This window comes from Camelus ferus, chromosome 14, assembly GCF_009834535.1.
Source record: "Camelus ferus isolate YT-003-E chromosome 14, BCGSAC_Cfer_1.0, whole genome shotgun sequence".
Lineage (NCBI taxonomy): Eukaryota > Metazoa > Chordata > Mammalia > Artiodactyla > Camelidae > Camelus > Camelus ferus.
Window position 1 is genome coordinate 37030074 of NC_045709.1, and position 17981 is coordinate 37048054.

Below are 17981 nucleotides of genomic sequence, written 5' to 3' on the forward strand. Positions count from 1 at the left end.
CTGAAGAGAACTGAAGCTAAAGGGTCATTAAAAAAAAAAAAAAAGAAATTCTGTTTAATGCAGTTTAAAAATTATATATTTAAGCATATCAGATGTAATTTACTGTGTATAATTTGTATATACCATGTATTTATATAATTATGTAAAATATAACTACTCATTTAAAAATAATTGATTTTTAAATACTGTATGAATATACTATTCTGTAGGCTCCTTCACTAGAATTATAAAGTTTCTGACCATGTACCTGAATGAGACCATCCTTCCTTGATTTAAAATAAAAATTGTATTCTTCTAGTCTAGCGGACTATGATTTTTTTAAAAGGGATTCTAAGTGTTTAATGTAACCTTTTTAACCCCCAAAATACATCAGTTGACTTAAATTTAACAACGTATAATTACTTGCAAAGCCTAGACTCTCAAATTGTTTGTAAGGTTATTTTGGAACTGAAGATAGATATTAATTTTTTTAACTTCACCTATTTTCTATTGGTCCTACAGGAACCTCCATTAAAACATTAACTGGAAAAGTTGAAAAGACGGTTTCAAATCACAAAAATGTGAATAAGCCAGTTGGTGGGATTAATGTTGCTGAGGCATTCCTCAAAAAAGAACTAAAAGAAGATCTAAAGGTGAAATCACTTTTACTTGCTAAACATACACAGACAAATCATCTTTTAATGAATACACTTTAATAGTTGTATTTTTTATAGTGAAATGTAAAACAAGTATAATTGTTACAGAAACGACAGGCTAGCCAAGAAACAAGCACCACTCGGAGGGTTGGAGTACTCAGATGTATTACACCGGCAGGCTCAGAGGGGCTTCTGCTCCAAATCCCTGAGCACCTCCAAGACGTGTGTATGAGGTTTTATAGAGCTAATTACAAGCTTGGGGTTATTAGCCAATAAGGCACGAACAGCAAAAGCAAGGAATCAGTACACTGGAACTTATCTAGTAGGAACAGATCATGTTACTGACACTTGTTGAGCTTGGATTTAAGAGTTAGCTTGTTATCTGACTAAACTTCAGATTTACGAGTTAGCCCAGCAACACTTAAATCAGTAAACCGACACTTACTACATTTAATTTACGAGTTAGTTTGTTAGTCCAGCCTGTCTTTTCCTTCTCATAATTATTTTAGAATAGTAGAGGTTGGGATTTTTACCTTGTTTTCAGTATTGTTTCTTCCCATTCCACAGAGAATCAGAGGTATTGGAAGGATAACTGGTAATAACACATCATACACTTACCAAGTTTTACAGGTTTTCAGAATCCTGTCCCATGCATCATTTGACTTTTGCAGACATTAGGTAGTTTATTCACGGTCACTTGTGGCTGACCAGAACCTGGGGCCTTCGGGTCTGAGTCCGGGGACCTTTCTGCTACTGTAGGTGACCTGGAAGTAGGGGCTTTCCGGGGTTTACCCCCACTTTGGGAGCCAGAGTCACAGGAGAAATGCTTCAGGGAGACTGAGCGAGCGGAGGACAGGGCCGCGCTCCTCTGAGCCTGATGGAGGCGAGGCCGCACATTCCGGCGGCTCCGGCACCTGGACGCCAGAAGGGTTTCCGTGGGGTCAGTCCCCGCGCGGCTCGTCTGTGTTTACCGGGTCTTCCAGTGTAGTTGCTCTTTTTCACTTAGAGCAGACGTAATTCTTCCCCTGTTCACCTAAGGAATCCAGAGCTTTCCTCACATTACTTTTGTAAGTTAGCACCACCTGTGTTACACAACCTAGAAATGAGAGGAAGTGACGTCATGGAGAGCGCGCCGACGCGTCCTACTCAGAAAGGCCGCCGGAGAAACAAGCGTGCCTTTGGTCCGGGGCCGGTTCTGCAGGGCCTATGTGATGTGTCCTGCAGTTAAATGTCCTGTTATCACAAAGGTAGGAGCCCCAGAGCCGGCCTAGCTCCTCCTTGGGGGGCACCCTGACTTGAGTTCTGCAGCGTAGTGTTTACAGAATGTTCTAAATTCGTGATTGATGAGTAGGAAACGTAACATTTCCATGCAATGAAACAGACAATAAACATGGTTCTCTCCACTTTCACAGCACAGATTTCCATGTCACTGCCCTCCAGAGATGACCAGATAGGGGATCTTCTGAGGCTCCCGACTTCTTATCATGTGTGTCGGTGGCTCAGTCTGGCCAACAAAGTGATTGAGGGGCTCGAACATGCAGTTTCTTTAAGAAACATTCATTATCCTCCACGTGTTTTTTTTTTTTTTCAGTGTGCAGATGTGGATGACGACGACTGGGACATATCATCCTTAGAGGAAGAAAAATCTTTGGGGAGAAGAATCGAGAGAGAACAGAGGGAACCCCCACCTGTGAAGAAGGAATCAAATTCTATTCAAGTGCCAAGTGCCTGGGGTGCAACTAACCTGAAAGGGCCAAAGGGAGAAGGTTCGCTCCTTTGGTGTCTAGTAGAAGCCTTTTTAAGTATCTAATTAAACTATGCTAACATATCATCAGACAAAAAACACTCTGTGGGCATAACAAAGAATGTTATATTATTCTAATATGGACTGAATGCAAGCAATTTACTTCTTTCTATATATTTACTAATTAAAAAAATTTAACTTTAGGTCTAATTTTTAGTTTTTAAATTTTTAAAATACATTTTTTGAAAATGCCCATACAAATACTCACTTTATACAGATGCCTCATAGAAATTTAAATTTCTGATCTATACCTAAATGAGGCCATTTTCCCTGACCAACTTCCTGGTATTCATCTGTTTACATAGTAAATTTTTTCTTGATTTTCTTCTAAGGAAGGTTTCGTTTCGTTTTTAGCATTGGAGCCAGTGGGATAAATGACATGAAACCATTCACTGCATTTGTACCTATCCACGCAGTCTAGAGTCTGGATAATAAGTCCAGTAACTCTCAATCCATTTAATTTTAAAAACCAGGAAATGTCATTTGTGTTCTTTTACTCAAAGTGACTCTTCTCCATGCCACGCCCAACCCCCGCAGTGCCTCCTCTCAGCAGTTCTGCATCAGTGCATCTCATGAGCCGTGCCTCTGAGTAACTGGGCTCAGACCCCTATTTCTAGACTCATCAGCTTTAGACGTGACCTGTCAATGTCCTGCTAAGACAGATGAGGATTTGGCTCTTTTCCCCATTCCCTGCACCACTCATGCCCCTTCTTCAGTACTTTTGTTCCCCTTTCTGTAATTTTAAATGAATGCATGCACATCTCTACATTTGCTCTTTCGGTTTGCAGCAGGATCTCCTGCTGCACTCCCCCCTTTGTAAGATAAGCCGTTGCTGCCTCTACCCTTTACTTGGCCTCTTCTCTCCACCAACATGTCATTCATAACACTGACCTTCTGTCACCATTGTAAGTTTTCTGTGCAGCGTCTGAAGATCAATCCTAATCGTTGAAAAACCAAAAGACATTTTTATGTTACAGCGACTCTGTAAGGGCACAGGACCAAGAGGACACCTTGAGTACATTTCCTTCCTCCTGCAATTCCGTGACCCCAGGCCCCTCAAAGGAAATACTTCTAGAGACACTCTCAAGTGGAATTCTCTGCACTGTACTATTTCAGTGGTGGCTCAAGGCACTTTTGAACTAACTTCATATTTAACCTCATCTATCCTAGAAAATCTGTCTTTACCACCTAGTCCCTCCTTGGATTGTTAATTTCGTCCTCCTCTCTTTACCGCTGTCAGCCTCCAGGCCCTGTACTGAATGCCGGGAAAGAGAGGCCGGGAGGAAGCTTCCTTACAAGGGCCCTGCGAGGCTGCCCTAGAGACGTGGCCATCCTGTGGCCAGGTTGTTTCCTGCCTCCGGCACTGTCTCCTGTGGGAGCTGGAGGTGGGGTGGCGAGCAGACTCAGACACTCAGTGACAAATTGCAGTGTGAAGTTATGGATTTTTATGGGCTGGACAAGGTGCTTGTTTAATCACTGGGGCCTCCCCTCCCTCCCTCCTCTCTTTCTCCACAGGACTTCAGGATGAATCAAGCACACTGAAAAGCAGCTTAGTCACCGTGACTGATTGGAGTGACTCTTCAGACGTGTAACTGTCATCCCACACGTCAGGAGGTCCTAGCAGACGCCAGCAGTATTTCAGTCCTCAGCCTACAGGACTCCAATGCTCCTGCCTGACAGTATTTCCCACAATAACAAGGAAGCTGGTTCTGAAGGAACAAGAGTCTCTTTAATGGCACCTAATGCAGTATTGAAAAACAAACTGTCAACAGTATTTTGAAGCATATAAAGGTGTTTAAGACTGCTGCTGCTTTTAAAAATGACGTGTCATTGAAGTCATAAAAGTTTTTTCTTTAGAACGGTACTCTAGTATTTAAGTGTATTTTTTTCAACTAATATTTAAGTGAATTTAAAAAAAAAAAAACTTACAGCAGGTTTTGGTTTGAATTAAAACTTTTTTAAATATCTTTCCCATGTACATTATCACATTGGAAGTGTTTTATTATAAAATTCTGTTAGTATCCGTAGAATTGAATTAGTAGAATTAGTGAAATACCAAGTGTAGACTGCTTATTTTTCACATAGAAGTAAGTTTAGAGTTACAAAAATGTAGCTAGGCCCATGTTAACTACACTTTCCAGAAGCACCTTTACCCTGTGCCACTTTGAGCCATTGCAAGCATGTTGTTTGTTACTATTAAACAATTACTTCAGATCTGTACTATTTCTGCAGCATAACCTTGACCTTGGATATTTTATGAATAAAATGTAGCAATTTTAAATGTCAATTAATTTATTGGAATTTGAGTAGAACAGATCAAGTCAATACTAAATTTGTATGTGTCTGTAGTTTTTTTCACTTTTTTTAAAATGCCCAACCATATTATAAAATACCTCAAAACTAATTTAGTTCTATTCTTAACAGTGACATTTTCAACAGTCAAAGTTCATATAAACTGTTTTTTGCATTTTTTATACTTTGTGGTACTATGTGTACTCTGTTTCCAAAAAAAGTAACATTTTAACTAAATGGTTTGTTGGGTTTTGGATCTCTCTTCATTTTGTCAACCTTTCAAGTAAAGCCCTCCATTACATCCTTGTGACTGTGGCTGAGTTATTCGAGCTGATTTCTGAGTTAGACTTATCTCATTAGGGGCTTGTAGCTTGTCTCGGTAGCTATGCCATGTTTGCTGACTTAAAGTTAGAACAATTTTTTATGTTTCTGCCCCAGCTTTTCACTTGTGGGCCACTGTCACTCTTTTAAAAACTTCCAACAAAGACCAGCTTATGTAAATGTGCTCGCTTTCTGTATAAGTTTCTAAAAGCTCTAACAAATGTGCTGAATCAAATTTTCACTGTAGTAGGACAGAGATAAGCAACCTACAAAACACCTAAGAGGGCACATAGGCGCCTGTGTTCACTCCGTCACTTATTCCAAAGAGATCTGCTGAGTTTCCTGAGCTTATTTTTTTAACATGCATTATTAGTTCATTTAATTAGAACAAATTTGAAGTGTAGTAATTATAATCTTCATCTTAAAGATGTGATAAACTGAGGGTTACACAATAACTTGCCAAAGGCCATACAACTAGAAAGTAGCATGAGCAGGCTTTAAACTGGGTCTCAGATCCAAGTTCTGGGTCTCCACGTCTTCATTCCTGAACAGAAAGGGTTGGGAAAAAGTGATGAACTTCCGCTAAGTAAATCCAGCATTTAAATGAAGTCAGTGCATCTGTGTCATAAAGGCCACGTCTAGTCCATTTTTAGATTGGACCAGAATTCGTTTGTCCATTTTCCTCTTGGCCATCACCTTCAACTCCCTGTTACTGATGCATAGCTAATGTGTTTCTGGCTCCTGAAAGAGCTTTTCTGTGCTTTCACCCTTCCTCTCCCTAAATTCTGCAGGACCTGGAATAGTTCAGTACAGTCGAAACATCACCTTCACCAGTACAGCTCTGAAGTATAAAAAATGGTCTTAAACACACTCACAAAGGCCTGCCCCTACACTGGCCTGTAACACCTAACCTCCCTCCATGGCTTCCAATTCATTTGTATCCCTGGGAACGGTATTCAAGTATTATAGTCTAGTGTATATATATTATACATATGTAACAAACCTGTTCGTTTCCTTTTCTTTCCATTGAGCACCTCTAAACAATGTGATTTTCCTCTTTAAGCCTTTCACGCTTCAGGAAAATGTTACGGTCACCCATGCCACGGTTAGTATTGGAAAGTGTCTGACTCACAGATGACACAGATGCCAGTTCTTACCCAAGGCTTGAAACTGTATATTTCACCCTAGACTGCCTCAGTTCAAAGTCCTGGTTTTGTCACTCGCTGTGGCAAGTTACTTAAACTCTGCTTTCATGTGCTCCTCTGCCGATTCAGGACCCTAACAGTGCTCTCCTCACAGGCGTTGTGAGGGTGGAGTGAGTCAGGGAGCATGTAGTGTCTGGAACAGCGCCAGGCACCCGCACATGGAGGTAACCACTGCCCTTATGGACATGCGGTAAGACAGCCAGCTCTAGAAATAAAACACTGTCTGTTCAGAGGTCAATGCAGCATCTTACATGTCTTGAAAAATGCGTAAACTCTCCATTACCACTTAGTTCCACACACAGGACCTGAGCAACACGCCGGACGCAGCTGTAATAAGTGAGGCAGGCACCACACGGCTCCAGGCCTGCCTCTGCTGGCTCTGAAGGCAGCCACAATCAGCATCTCTCGCTTGGCTTTTGCTGATTCCCCACCCCAGAACCTACTTTCTGTATCAGAGAAAGCTGAGCAGGTATTTAAGGCGGACGAGCCAGGCAATGGGCAACAGCGTCTTGGCCCCGTTAGCCCTTCCTTGAGTAGTTGTTGAGGAGGATGGTGGTGACAGACAGGTGTGAGAAACTAGAAGTCAGCTCTATACAGCCAGGAACGTGTCCGTTCAACCCAAACATCTCGAAGAAGAATGTTAGATCTCCCCCATACTGTTTACAAGACACCACTCCGTCTATACCTTCTGTTTAATATATGAAGGAAAAGAAACATAAAAAACAGGGGCAAAGACTGCAAGGTCTGAATGATTAAGAAGATGACATTATGAATACTTTTGGAATCTTTGGTGCTAAATACATTACAGGTTTTTTGGATGTATGAAATATATACAAATTCTGTAAATAGCCTGTTTATTTTTTTAAAGAAAGCCACAACAGAAAACGATTAGTATGTAACTAGGTCAGGACATTTACATCCAAATAATCAACAAATTCTTCAAATTCATATTTGAAAAGTAGTTTGAGTGTTAATTATAGGAGAACCTCGGGATCATTTTGTGAACAGTTCACGTTTGTCACGAGCTCAAGACACAGCTTGTGGCTGTGCTCTTTTCAGACGTAAGCATTTTTATCAAACTGTTTTGAAGGGTTTGTGGTTTTAAAGTCTCCTTCTCTGCCAGGATACTTTGTCCGAGAAGACATGACAGACGTGGCCCCATTGTACGTGTATCCCATTCTGAAAGGCAAAACAGTTTCATAGGGTCTCTTATATGGAGGGCAAACAAAAACGGGAAGAAACCACTTTCCCCCTATTTCTGTCATCGCTAAGTTTGTCTTTCCCTGATTCCTGTTCACTTTCTTCCCTCTTCTCTCTCGCTTCAAGAACTGCATCAATGTCATTTCCGAACAGCTGGTGTGATCAAGAGAATCTGCAGAAGAAATGGCTTATCTGTCCGGTTACTCTTCTTCAAAGCTATTATTTTAAAACTCATCTTCCTGGAACCTAGGAGACCATAGTGACCTTTATCAGTAATTTCTGCCTTTGTGAAAATTACGAGACCAAAGTGAAGAATATGCCCCCAGAGTTAGACCTAATATAATATAATACAATATAATACAATAATATAATATTCAATATAAAATGTGCTATACTTAACTATTATATTTACTATATATCCCTAACCTTTCCCAATTCTAGGTTTCTGAAGTTACTAAGAATCATGTGAACTATCTATAATTTGTCCTACAGGTAACAATTTAGAATACTATTAGACTTTTTAACAGGTCATTTTTGTCTCTTTTCCATACCTGGGTGTTTTGCTGTTGTCAGATATTGAAAAGCAAAATATGACACCACCAATTATGCAGAGTGAGGCTCCTGCCCATCCAATAAACAGAGCAGCTCCTAATTCATACCTGTGAGGAAGTATTGCACAAGTATTAGGGCTTACTTATTTGGGGAGAAAACAGCATTTAACACTACTAGCCAACACTTACTGAATGCGCATAACACATTTTTGCTGTTGGCGCTTGTACAGGTCGTCTGAACATCTCTATCTGTATAATGCTTTAAACATTTTCTCAAAGGGTTTTTATAGCTATCACTTGACTATATCTTCCCCACATTCCGAAAGGAAGATGAAGGGATCCCAGCAAGCAAAGCAGAAGCAGTCAGCAGAAGCTGGGAACTCCTGGCTCAGCCAGCAACTTTCCTCTGGGCTCTGCCGAAGCTCACAAAGCTATCTATTTATTCTGTTGCACGGAGCAAATTATTTAGACAGACTCCAGTTAGAAAAAGGACAGCTGCCTCTGCTTTCATTGCAGTTCAATTCAGTAAACGTTTTTATCAAGCACCCGCTGCATGCAATCACGTGCAAGGTGCTGAAAGGCGTCACAACATGTTACCCCCAACCACACCACATAGGCATAAGGATTATTTTGAGCTGAAGGCAACTGAGAAGAAGCAGATACAAGAAAAGCTCTGTCCTCCCCACTCCATTTGCCTAAAAGCAGGACATGAATTTGCAAAGCTGTCCCCGCTTTCACTCTCTACCAGGAAGGACAGAAGTTTATTCCCGGAGACACTGTCCATCATGATCAGACCACAAATGACACCAGAGAAATCCATGTAACAAACTTCACTGACTCTTATCTTCCGTTGATTCCCTCATTATCTGCCTTCCCATAGTTTTTGCCCCTGGAAGCTCAAAGTCCTTTTTCTTTGTCTTGTCACTTCTCTAACGTTGTTCTTTTTGGGGGGTTAAGATGAGTTCAAGTTCAAATTCTAGCCAGTCCTGTGAGTTACACATCACTGGGCACTCCCTCGTGTATGTGTGATGCACATGCTAATAAACTGTTTTTCTCTTATTAATGTCTTTTTTCAGTCTAATGTATAGGACCCCAACAGAGAACCTAGGAGAGTAGAGAAAAAAAATTTTTTTTTCCTCTTCTAAAGTGTCCATGAAAGATCAGTGACAGATACAGCCTCTTTTTGCTTCTTACTACAATCTAGTGGGAGGTGAATAAAAAAACAACTATCGCTTAGTGATATGAAGCACCTTCCAGACGCCAGGCCACAGGACTCTACGGGTGATCAGAACAGATCCAAGAGAGACCGCCCAGCCCTGGAGAGGTCATGCTAGAAAGGTACAAATCACACTACTGAGAATAACAAAGGAAATCACTTACAGCAGAGGGCTGGAGGAAATCCTTTTAAGTGTGTGTGTGTTTATGTATATATGTATGTATGTATATATAATGTTTCAGAGAAACAAACAAGGAATGAGAAAATTCTACTAAAATCTCAGGAGCTGTGTGTTCTCACGTCTGCCTATCCTTTTCCTGAAGGACAGGATTTTTTTTTTTTTAAATAAAGAATTGATTCTCAGTCTTTTTTAGCCCACAGACCTCCATCACAAGGCAGAAACTGATGGACACCATTCCCCACCTAACGCCGCTGAAGTCAGAGAGGGATGGATCTGTTTAGATGACACAGACTCCAGAGAGGGGCTGAGGAAGGAAAGGAAGAGGTGAGAGTAAGAAGGGAAAGGATGGGGCCAGCGCAGCCTGTCCCCATGGAACAGGGTGCAGGAGCAGGCCAGGCTTGGGCATCACAGCCACATGCACAGCAGCCGGCGTGAGCGGCCTGGGCCCGTCCTTCACCTCATGCTACGTGCCATGTCGCTATGTGTGAACTCCCCTCCAGGCAGGGGCAGGCTTCCCAGTGTGGTGTGAGTCGCAGAAGTGGTGGTAAGACAGCGTGGCCCTAGCGAGTGGGAAGAGGAAGCAACATTTACACAAGATGAGGGCCTTGTGGTCCACCTGCCCATTTCCAGATCTGGCTGTCAAGATAATTTCACAGCCTTCATCTGCAGTTGGGAAGGGGAGACAGACACGATACACGCTGCCCTGGGATCCCTCCTTTTCTCATGCCTGTGTTGCCTCTCCCGGGAAATCAAGGTGCTAGCTGAAGCACGGAACAGCTGTGAGCTCCTCATCCTGCACTGCAGCACCGATCAGGCTCTGGGGACTGAGAAACTCCTCCAGCTGCTCCCATCAGAGGCACCGGCAGATGCAGAAGTTGGTTGGTGTAAGTGGAGGGAAAACCCCTTCAGTCTGCACCAAAAAAGACAGCTCCAAAGAGCACCAAAGAGAGAAGTGCACCGATGAAAAGAAAAGAGCTGGGTGGATCCAGAGTGTTAAACTGGTTGTTTTATAGATTTCTTCATCACATATCGTGTTACACATCTGAAAAGGATATCCTGGATTTCCACAATCAGCCCTTCTTGTATATTTGAATGAGATTATACAAATAAAATGAGCAGAGGGCCTGCCAAGCTGTAGGTGCCTGTCACTGGACCTCTTAAAAACATCTGCTAGTCCCCTAGTAAATGAGCATTGAACCCGTCTGCTGCCATCCTTTCACTAAAAGATGAGCATGCTGAAAGTTTCTACTCGGAGGACATTACTATAGGATCACAATTTAATGATACTTCCTACTTCTCTTTATTTTTTCCCCTAGAGTCTAGGCTGTCTTCTCTCCTGAAACTACGCATTAGTATCTGACTCTTAGTTCCCACACCCCTAGAAGAAACAGTTTGAGATTTTTCTTAAAACAGTTAGCTTTCTAAAATAGGATGCTAGTGCTGGGTACCACAGTTAAAAATGTCTCTAATTATTAATTGGAGTCAATTAGAAGTGAAGGTGGTAGAAATCATAAACCATAGCTTGGCACTATGAATTCATTTAAAAAGAGCATATGAATGTGTACAAATCAGAGGATAAATTACCCAGACAGCACAAATGTTGGGAACTATGTCTTTATATTCATTTAAGCATCCTGAAACATTCTGAAGGAATTTAGGAATCATGAGTTTGGCTTATATTAAAAACTGGTTCACTTACTCCTGTTTTTAAATATATTTTTAGATTTTCTTGAGGTGACTAAATATAGACTCTATTCCAAGGAGAATATCATTTCCCTTTGAATTCCTTGTGAATTCTGTCAGAGACAAACGTCTAAGGAACAGCACCAGTTTAGAGTTGAAGTCTTTGAGCAACTCCACGTCTACACCGGTAATTGTTAACTATTTGGATTGAGGGCTTCTGTGGCTTGGTTCTTTCTTTTACAGACTTTTTCTTCTTCATTCTGTTGAAAGACACGTATAGCAGTGACTTGAATTCACACCTGTCAGCGTGCGTGATCTGGCAGGAAGGACTTGTCTTATTGAAAGACAGGACTGAGAGTGAACCGTGGAATATCCACTCCAGTTTGCTCTGGACTACGCCTCCTTTGACATTCATCGGGAAACTGTCTCTGCCTTTCTTCATTTTTGGTAACGCTAAGCAGCTGACTTCAATATCTCAGATTATTATCCAGATTTCAAATGATCCATTACAGGTCTTTCTTTGGTTAACAATATCCTCCTGGCCCTAGACCAGAGCCTTTCCCACTCAGAGCGAGGCCTTTTTATTATGCTGTTACAATCGCCAAAGCTTCTTCACTGTTCTGAAAGGCTATAAATCTGCTTGGCACCAGACAGATCCACGACCGTCAGGCTGAGGACAGAACTTCATTTTACAGATCGGAACACTGTTTCTGCAACATCTCTCAGACATTCTGCTTAAGGGCTAGGACTCAACAAAAGCTGCCTCATGACCTTAATTCATGTAATTTATGTGAATACAGTAAACAAGTCAATAGGGAAAATGTTCACTTCTATACAGAGAGAGTAGAACACAGATTAATCACTTAAGATTTCTGCCCCCCCCCAAAAAAAACCATAAAGGTCTAAGGCATTAAAATGGACTCTGAAACACTGGATGAAGTTACTCTCATCCACCTGCTGTACCTGGGGCTCCTGGCCACTGCTCACGGCTTTCTTTCCTGTTGAGAAAGCCAGGGCAGAACCACACTTGGCGGCCTTAACTGTGATGCACTTCACTCTTCACCTTGTACCTCAGCCTTGTGACCTGCACAGTAATGCTGAGGGAATGGACTGAGGAACACCCCTCATTTTCACCTCCTATTTTTGTCTTTCTTGCACCTAAACCCCTGTGGATGACTTGATGTGTCCTCCACGGGGAACAGGTGTAGTTCCCTGGTCACCACCACAGAAATGACAGGCCAGGCATTGTGCTACTCGTGTTTTGGGGCAGATGAGGGCACAGCTCTGTTCTCAAGGATCTCACAGTCTAGCAGGGATGGTCAGATATTAAGCAAATAATTCGAGTGTGATGAAACATAACAATAGAAGCAGAAGAGCATGTTTTTGCAAAGTAAACATGACCTGTTCTCCCAAATCCATATAGACATGGTTTAAGTAAAAGTCCACCATAACAACAGCTATGAGTACTGCCAGGATTTTGTTTTGTGTGCTGGGTCTTGTGGTTTTTTTTTTTTTTTTTTTGCATATTTTATCATATTTGATTTTCATTACAAACCTGAGAGATAGGTCTTACTACCGTCATTTTACAAATGAGAAAACTGAAGCTGAGGGAGATTAAAATGATTGCCCCATATCTCAGCTAACAGAACCGAGACTTAAAACCCGAATCTGTGACTCCAAACCCTGAGCTTTTAACCGCCACTCTTTCTTCCTTTTATGTAAACTTTAGCTAAGTAAAATATGGTATCAATATGAAAAAACACAATCAGTGCATCATGGGGTTTTTTTCTTTGTTTTTTTGTGCAGTTTGTGTGTGTGTGTGCGTGTATTTTCGGCGGGGAGAGGTAATTAGGTTTATTTATTCCTTCACTTATTTAAAAAAAATTTTTTTAATGGACACCGTGTTTTCAGTTGTCATTTCAGAAAGATACGGGTTTTCTCTCTCCCTGGCTCATTACCTTCTCACTGGCTCTACAGTATGGAATTTTTTCCGAATTCCCTCAGGCTGTCTTTTCACCCAGCACAAAAAGAGGTGAGTGTTGTCATTGCTGGGCTTGGAAAAAAAGAAAGTGCAGCTTCTCCCAAAACAAGACAAAAACCGTTTAACGAATGAAAATAACCTCATCCTTTTAAGGTCCCCAGAGAACAGTGAGTGACCTTGCTGAAGGTCCCAGGGCGAGAAGCCAGGTCTTTTGACATCTAGGATCATCTTTTTTTCAGACATACTTGCCTACTTCTCATTTGAATCAAGGGTGGTAGCAGCCAAAACATTTCAGTTACCTTAAAACAACTAAATGGGTTTTTTTTAAATTTAAAGTTTAGTAAGTGTACCCATATATAATCAGTGTTAAGTTTAAAAGTGAATGCTATTGGTATGCCATTCTTTTAAAGATTACCGTCTCAAAGAAACTTTCCTCAACTCATAGGCTTATATAATCCAAGGTCTGTATAACTGCATGAATGAATTTTACGGAAATAAGCCTTCTACAGGTACTAGCTACAAACACACATTTCCCCCAAATGCTCCACATTCTTTTGGGGTCCCAGGTACCAGAAGCAGGGTGTTCAGTGCCCGTGTCCTCCCCGAGGCTGTTGCAGTCTCGTCTCCCTTATACAATTCACATCAGTTAACAGTTCTCTCAACAGCCTGGAAGATGCCACAAGATTTCCTACCCAAGGCTTCTCAAGGCACTACAAACCAGTGGCAGATGCCTCCTGAAAGGTGGCTAGAGTAGAATGGGATAATTTAAATAATAAGCATGTAACTTGCATATGGAACCTTCATGGAGAATTCTCACATCTAGGAAATGCAAAAGAATGACTGATTTTTTGTGTGTGTGTCAATTCTAAATTGCTTTGCAGTGTTCATAACAGACATGCATGCATTATCTTTTCATGTGTTATGAGTTTATCATTAGGGTAGTTCAGAATACTCCAGACGGGTTGTGTTAGTAACAGGTAACACTTACTAATCACTACCATGTGCTGCTGTGAGGGGTGCTGTATCTATGTTGTTTCCTTTAATTTTCCCAAAATTCAGAAGCAGGGGGGTGCTATTCCTGTTATCCAGACGAAGCAACTGCGTCTTCCCTAAGCTCACAGAGAAGCAAGAGCCAGGAGCTGAGCAGAGACCTAACTCGAAAAACTGCCTCTTAACCTCTCTGCCTCCCTCCCTCGTGTGTAAAGTGTGCAGTGGATACCTTTATAGGAGTTCTAATTCTTGACAGCTGTTCAAGGAAATTTTAAAAGCCATCCATGGTACAACTTAATATAGTATTGGCCAAAGTAAATTGTAATTTAAAAGGAATATCTCATGCCGCCACAATTCCACAGTTCAACTCAAAAACAAATCTGTTATTGACCAACATCCATGCTATTGATCTCAATTCATGTGGATAACTGGGGGTTTACTGGGCTTGATTTTAAGTGAGAAATCATGTGCTGAATCACAACACTCAAGGTAGACCCAATAACATGTTTTCACGCAAACTTTGATGTCTGAATACACTGACACTGCAGAGAGGGCTGTGCTCTGACACAGGAAATTCCTAAAACAACCAGTGCTCTCCTGTGACATGTGAGGGAGTGACTGGCAAAAGTCTGTGTCTGTGGAGGTGGGCGTGCACATCTGTTTGTGTTGAGGGGAAAATATACAGGTGCACTTGCAGCAGAACTGAATGGGTCAATTAAAAGCATATCCTACATCATCTTCAGAATCCTCCGCAGACCACCTGAAAACACTTCAGAATCGAACCTGGTGTTGGCAAGCTGTGCGCAGGGTGCGTTCTCATGAGAAGGGTCTCAGGAATATCTCTCCATTTGCCAGTTTCAGACTATCATGTATCTCTAACTCAGTGCTGCGATGGAGATGACCAGAAATGAAGATTAGGAATCACACGAGTGTTTCTTTTAAATGGGTTCACGTGCCAGGTCTCTTACAAACCTGCCTTCCACTTGTGAGCCAAGAGTCTTAACGACAGTTACCCTTTCCACTAGGTCTCCAACATTTCAATACACGTTTCTCTGTGACCACCCTTAATATGTCATATAAGGTAATACACTACTACATTAATAACCTCTGCTTAAGGGTCAGCACCCTTAAAAACAACAGCTAACATCTACTGAACGCTGACTACATGCTAGGAACCATTCTAAACAGCTGAAAAGTACTATCTCATTTAATCCTCACAACCTCATAGTCCCTATTATTCCCATTTTACAGGTGAGGAACACAGGACACAGAAAGGACAAGTAATTTCTTCGAGGTGATACAACGAATAAGTGGCAGAACTGGGGCTTCCTCCCTGGCAGCCTGGATCCAGGGTCCTCAGAGTTAAACAGTGTGTACGCTGCCTCTCCTCCCCATTCCTTTAACCCAATGCCCACAAGCACGCTCAGTCTTTCCACTCCAGGAGAGATGCAGACAGACAGACAGACAATCATGCACCACTACTGACCGATCATCCTTGCTGTAAATGTCACGGAGTACAGTTAGATTGCAAAACCAGTAGGACAGTCTCTGCTTTGAGATGCTCCTGGTCTGGCTTGGACGGTGGACCGATAAGCAAGTGCTACTGCCTAGTGGGGCCACAACAGAAGCAAGGGGGCCAAAGGGAGCACCCGGGAGTGCTCCCCACCCAGAACACGAGTCCTGCAGGGCTTCACCAGGATGTGAAAAGGAGAGGGACGGGGGGGGGGGGGGTGGTAAAAGCTGCGTCACCAGAAGGCACAGCAAACTGGAAGGAACGGTGACTTCATATACTGGTCAGTGAAAACAAAACACAGTTGCCAAACACTTGGTTTCCAAGTACATTTTTAAGTCATGCTGGCATAACAAAAGCATCAGAGCACTTCTGGTGATCTGAAGCGGCCAGTGCTACCACAGAAATCACGGAATAACACCTTCTTAATATTTAACAGTCGAATTCTGTTTTGTTTTTAACACTTAGCACTTCTGTGGAATCCCTTATCCGAGAATCTCTGAGCTGTTTACCACTTAATTCATTCTCCAAATAACCTCATGATTGGAGTAAGCTTAAGTAAACAAAACATCTATAATTCATTAAATTATAGTAAGGACAGAAGACAGAAGTTAAAAATCTTGGCAAGGTCACCTAGTGAGATCGATAATCCTTTCACCGTCACCCAGGAAAATGTGTGTCATCTAGAAACGTACTTCTTGAATTGTCTATTGTGCATTTTACTTGATAGATAACAAGAATGAGAAAATTTACCAGGAGGAAGACAGCTGTTTATTTCTAACTACTAAATAATCACAATGGTGAAAAGATTTTTCACCTAAGTAAATTTAAACTAAATTAAATTAAATCCTAAAGTAGAAATTAAATCTATGCCAGGAATGAAGAGGGCCAGTGATAAATAACTCCATGGTTTTACAAACTCTGAAAATAAAAGGGCTGGAGAATAAGACCCAACATGAATATATGAGCCAAAACATCAACAATAAATTTCACGGACTAGAAGAGAAGGCACCTAAGATGACAATGCCCTGTTTCCTCAAGTGAGGAAATCGCCTCAGTGCTCCAACTTTGCATGATGTGAAAAGAAGTCTCTTTATGCTAATCAGTTCTTCCCTGGAACAGTTTATTTAAGGAAAAACAAAGCAAGACACTCAGGAAGTTAATGGTTTGGACAACAAAGCCGCGGTGGGAATAATGTAATTATATTTCAACACCGTGATAGGGTGCTTGTGACCGTAAGCTTGCAAGAAGATAGATTTCTTTTTTAAATTTGGTGGGTTTTGCTCTAATAAAGACGGGGAAGTTGGTTTGAAACAGCCCAAAGGGAAGAGTTGAGAAATAGCTTTCAAGGCTTTGCAAGAGCCCACCCCAGAGCCATAAAACATCATCACAACTTGAATGAAGGCGAGGAAGCAAAACAAGAGGGAAAAAAATGGGGAAACAGCAGAACACAACCACAGTCAGCTGAAACTGTTCAAAGACTGTGATTCTGTCAAATGATTGTAGGCAGGAAGAAACATCTTCCCAGATAAGTTGAGGGAAAGGAGGGGTTTCGGACACAAAGCCTGATGCTGTGTGCAGTGCTACTGCCACGATCTTTATTTCCTCATCAATAAAGCGCCTGTTGAGTTCCCTGCACATAGTAGGAATGTGGTGGGAACTTTGTTGATGAGCTTATTTGTGTATTTCTAACTTAGGCAACCAAAGTGGGCCTTACATAGGGATGTTCTGGAAATCCACAAATAAGATCAATTAACATAGCAGAGAATTATTAAGGAAAGCAACAGCCACAAAACCAGGTTTTGTGGCCTGTTTTCCAGTGCATTTTAGAGCAAGTATTTGCTCACTGGAAATTTAAACTAGGGCACATGGCAAGCAGCTGTTCCTCACTGCCCTTCCCAAGGGCCAAACACATGCATGCCGGTGGCTGGCGCAGTCAGGACATCTAGGGCTGGAGGGAGAGGTGTTGCTTGGTGGTGGAATCACTTTAGGAAGATGAAAGCGCAATAAGGATGGGAAGAGGAGAGTGAGCCCGCCTTCTCTGTCCATCCTCTCCGAGGCTTCCTCAGTCTGCTGAGATAACAGAAGGCTTTTTTTTTTTTTGCTCATCCTGGAAGGGCTAGTTCTATGGATAAGGATTTCAATTACCAGGCACCATGCTAGGCAAGTAAGAGATGAAATAGATGTTTCCTGACCTCAAGGAATTCTCATGCAGATCAATAAAGACATCAAGAAAGTAGTCAGGACCTCCCTAGAGTGGTACCCTTATCCCAGCTCCTCTAGGGCAGGTCCTGCCTTCAGCAGTGATTCTCCAACATATCCCTCTCTGAGTGCAGTACAAACTACATCACAGGTGCCAACTACTAAATTCTAGCAAATGCCAGCTAAGGAAATGCACTGCCCTCACATTTG

General features: G+C 41.8%; 2 protein-coding genes across 7 annotated transcripts in view; one reads left to right on the plus strand and one right to left on the minus strand.

The window, feature by feature from the left end:
* Window positions 1–5034, plus strand: part of DZIP1 (DAZ interacting zinc finger protein 1) — a 47991-nt gene extending 42957 nt beyond the window's left edge. For all 5 annotated transcript variants that reach the window (XM_032496764.1, XM_032496766.1, XM_032496765.1 and 2 more), the window contains 3 exons: window positions 502–632; window positions 2227–2401; window positions 3955–5034. In XM_032496764.1, coding sequence (XP_032352655.1) covers window positions 502–632; window positions 2227–2401; window positions 3955–4031 — 383 coding nt within the window. In that variant the 3' untranslated portion in view covers window positions 4032–5034. The remainder of the gene's footprint in view (window positions 1–501; window positions 633–2226; window positions 2402–3954) is intronic.
* Window positions 5035–6931: 1897 nt separating this feature from the next.
* Window positions 6932–17981, minus strand: part of CLDN10 (claudin 10) — an 88980-nt gene continuing 77930 nt past the window's right edge. For both annotated transcript variants that reach the window (XM_006191422.3, XM_006191421.3), the window contains exons 4-5: window positions 8009–8116; window positions 6932–7436 (exon numbers count right to left, since the gene is read on the minus strand). In XM_006191422.3, coding sequence (XP_006191484.1) covers window positions 7313–7436; window positions 8009–8116 — 232 coding nt within the window. In that variant the 3' untranslated portion in view covers window positions 6932–7312. The remainder of the gene's footprint in view (window positions 7437–8008; window positions 8117–17981) is intronic.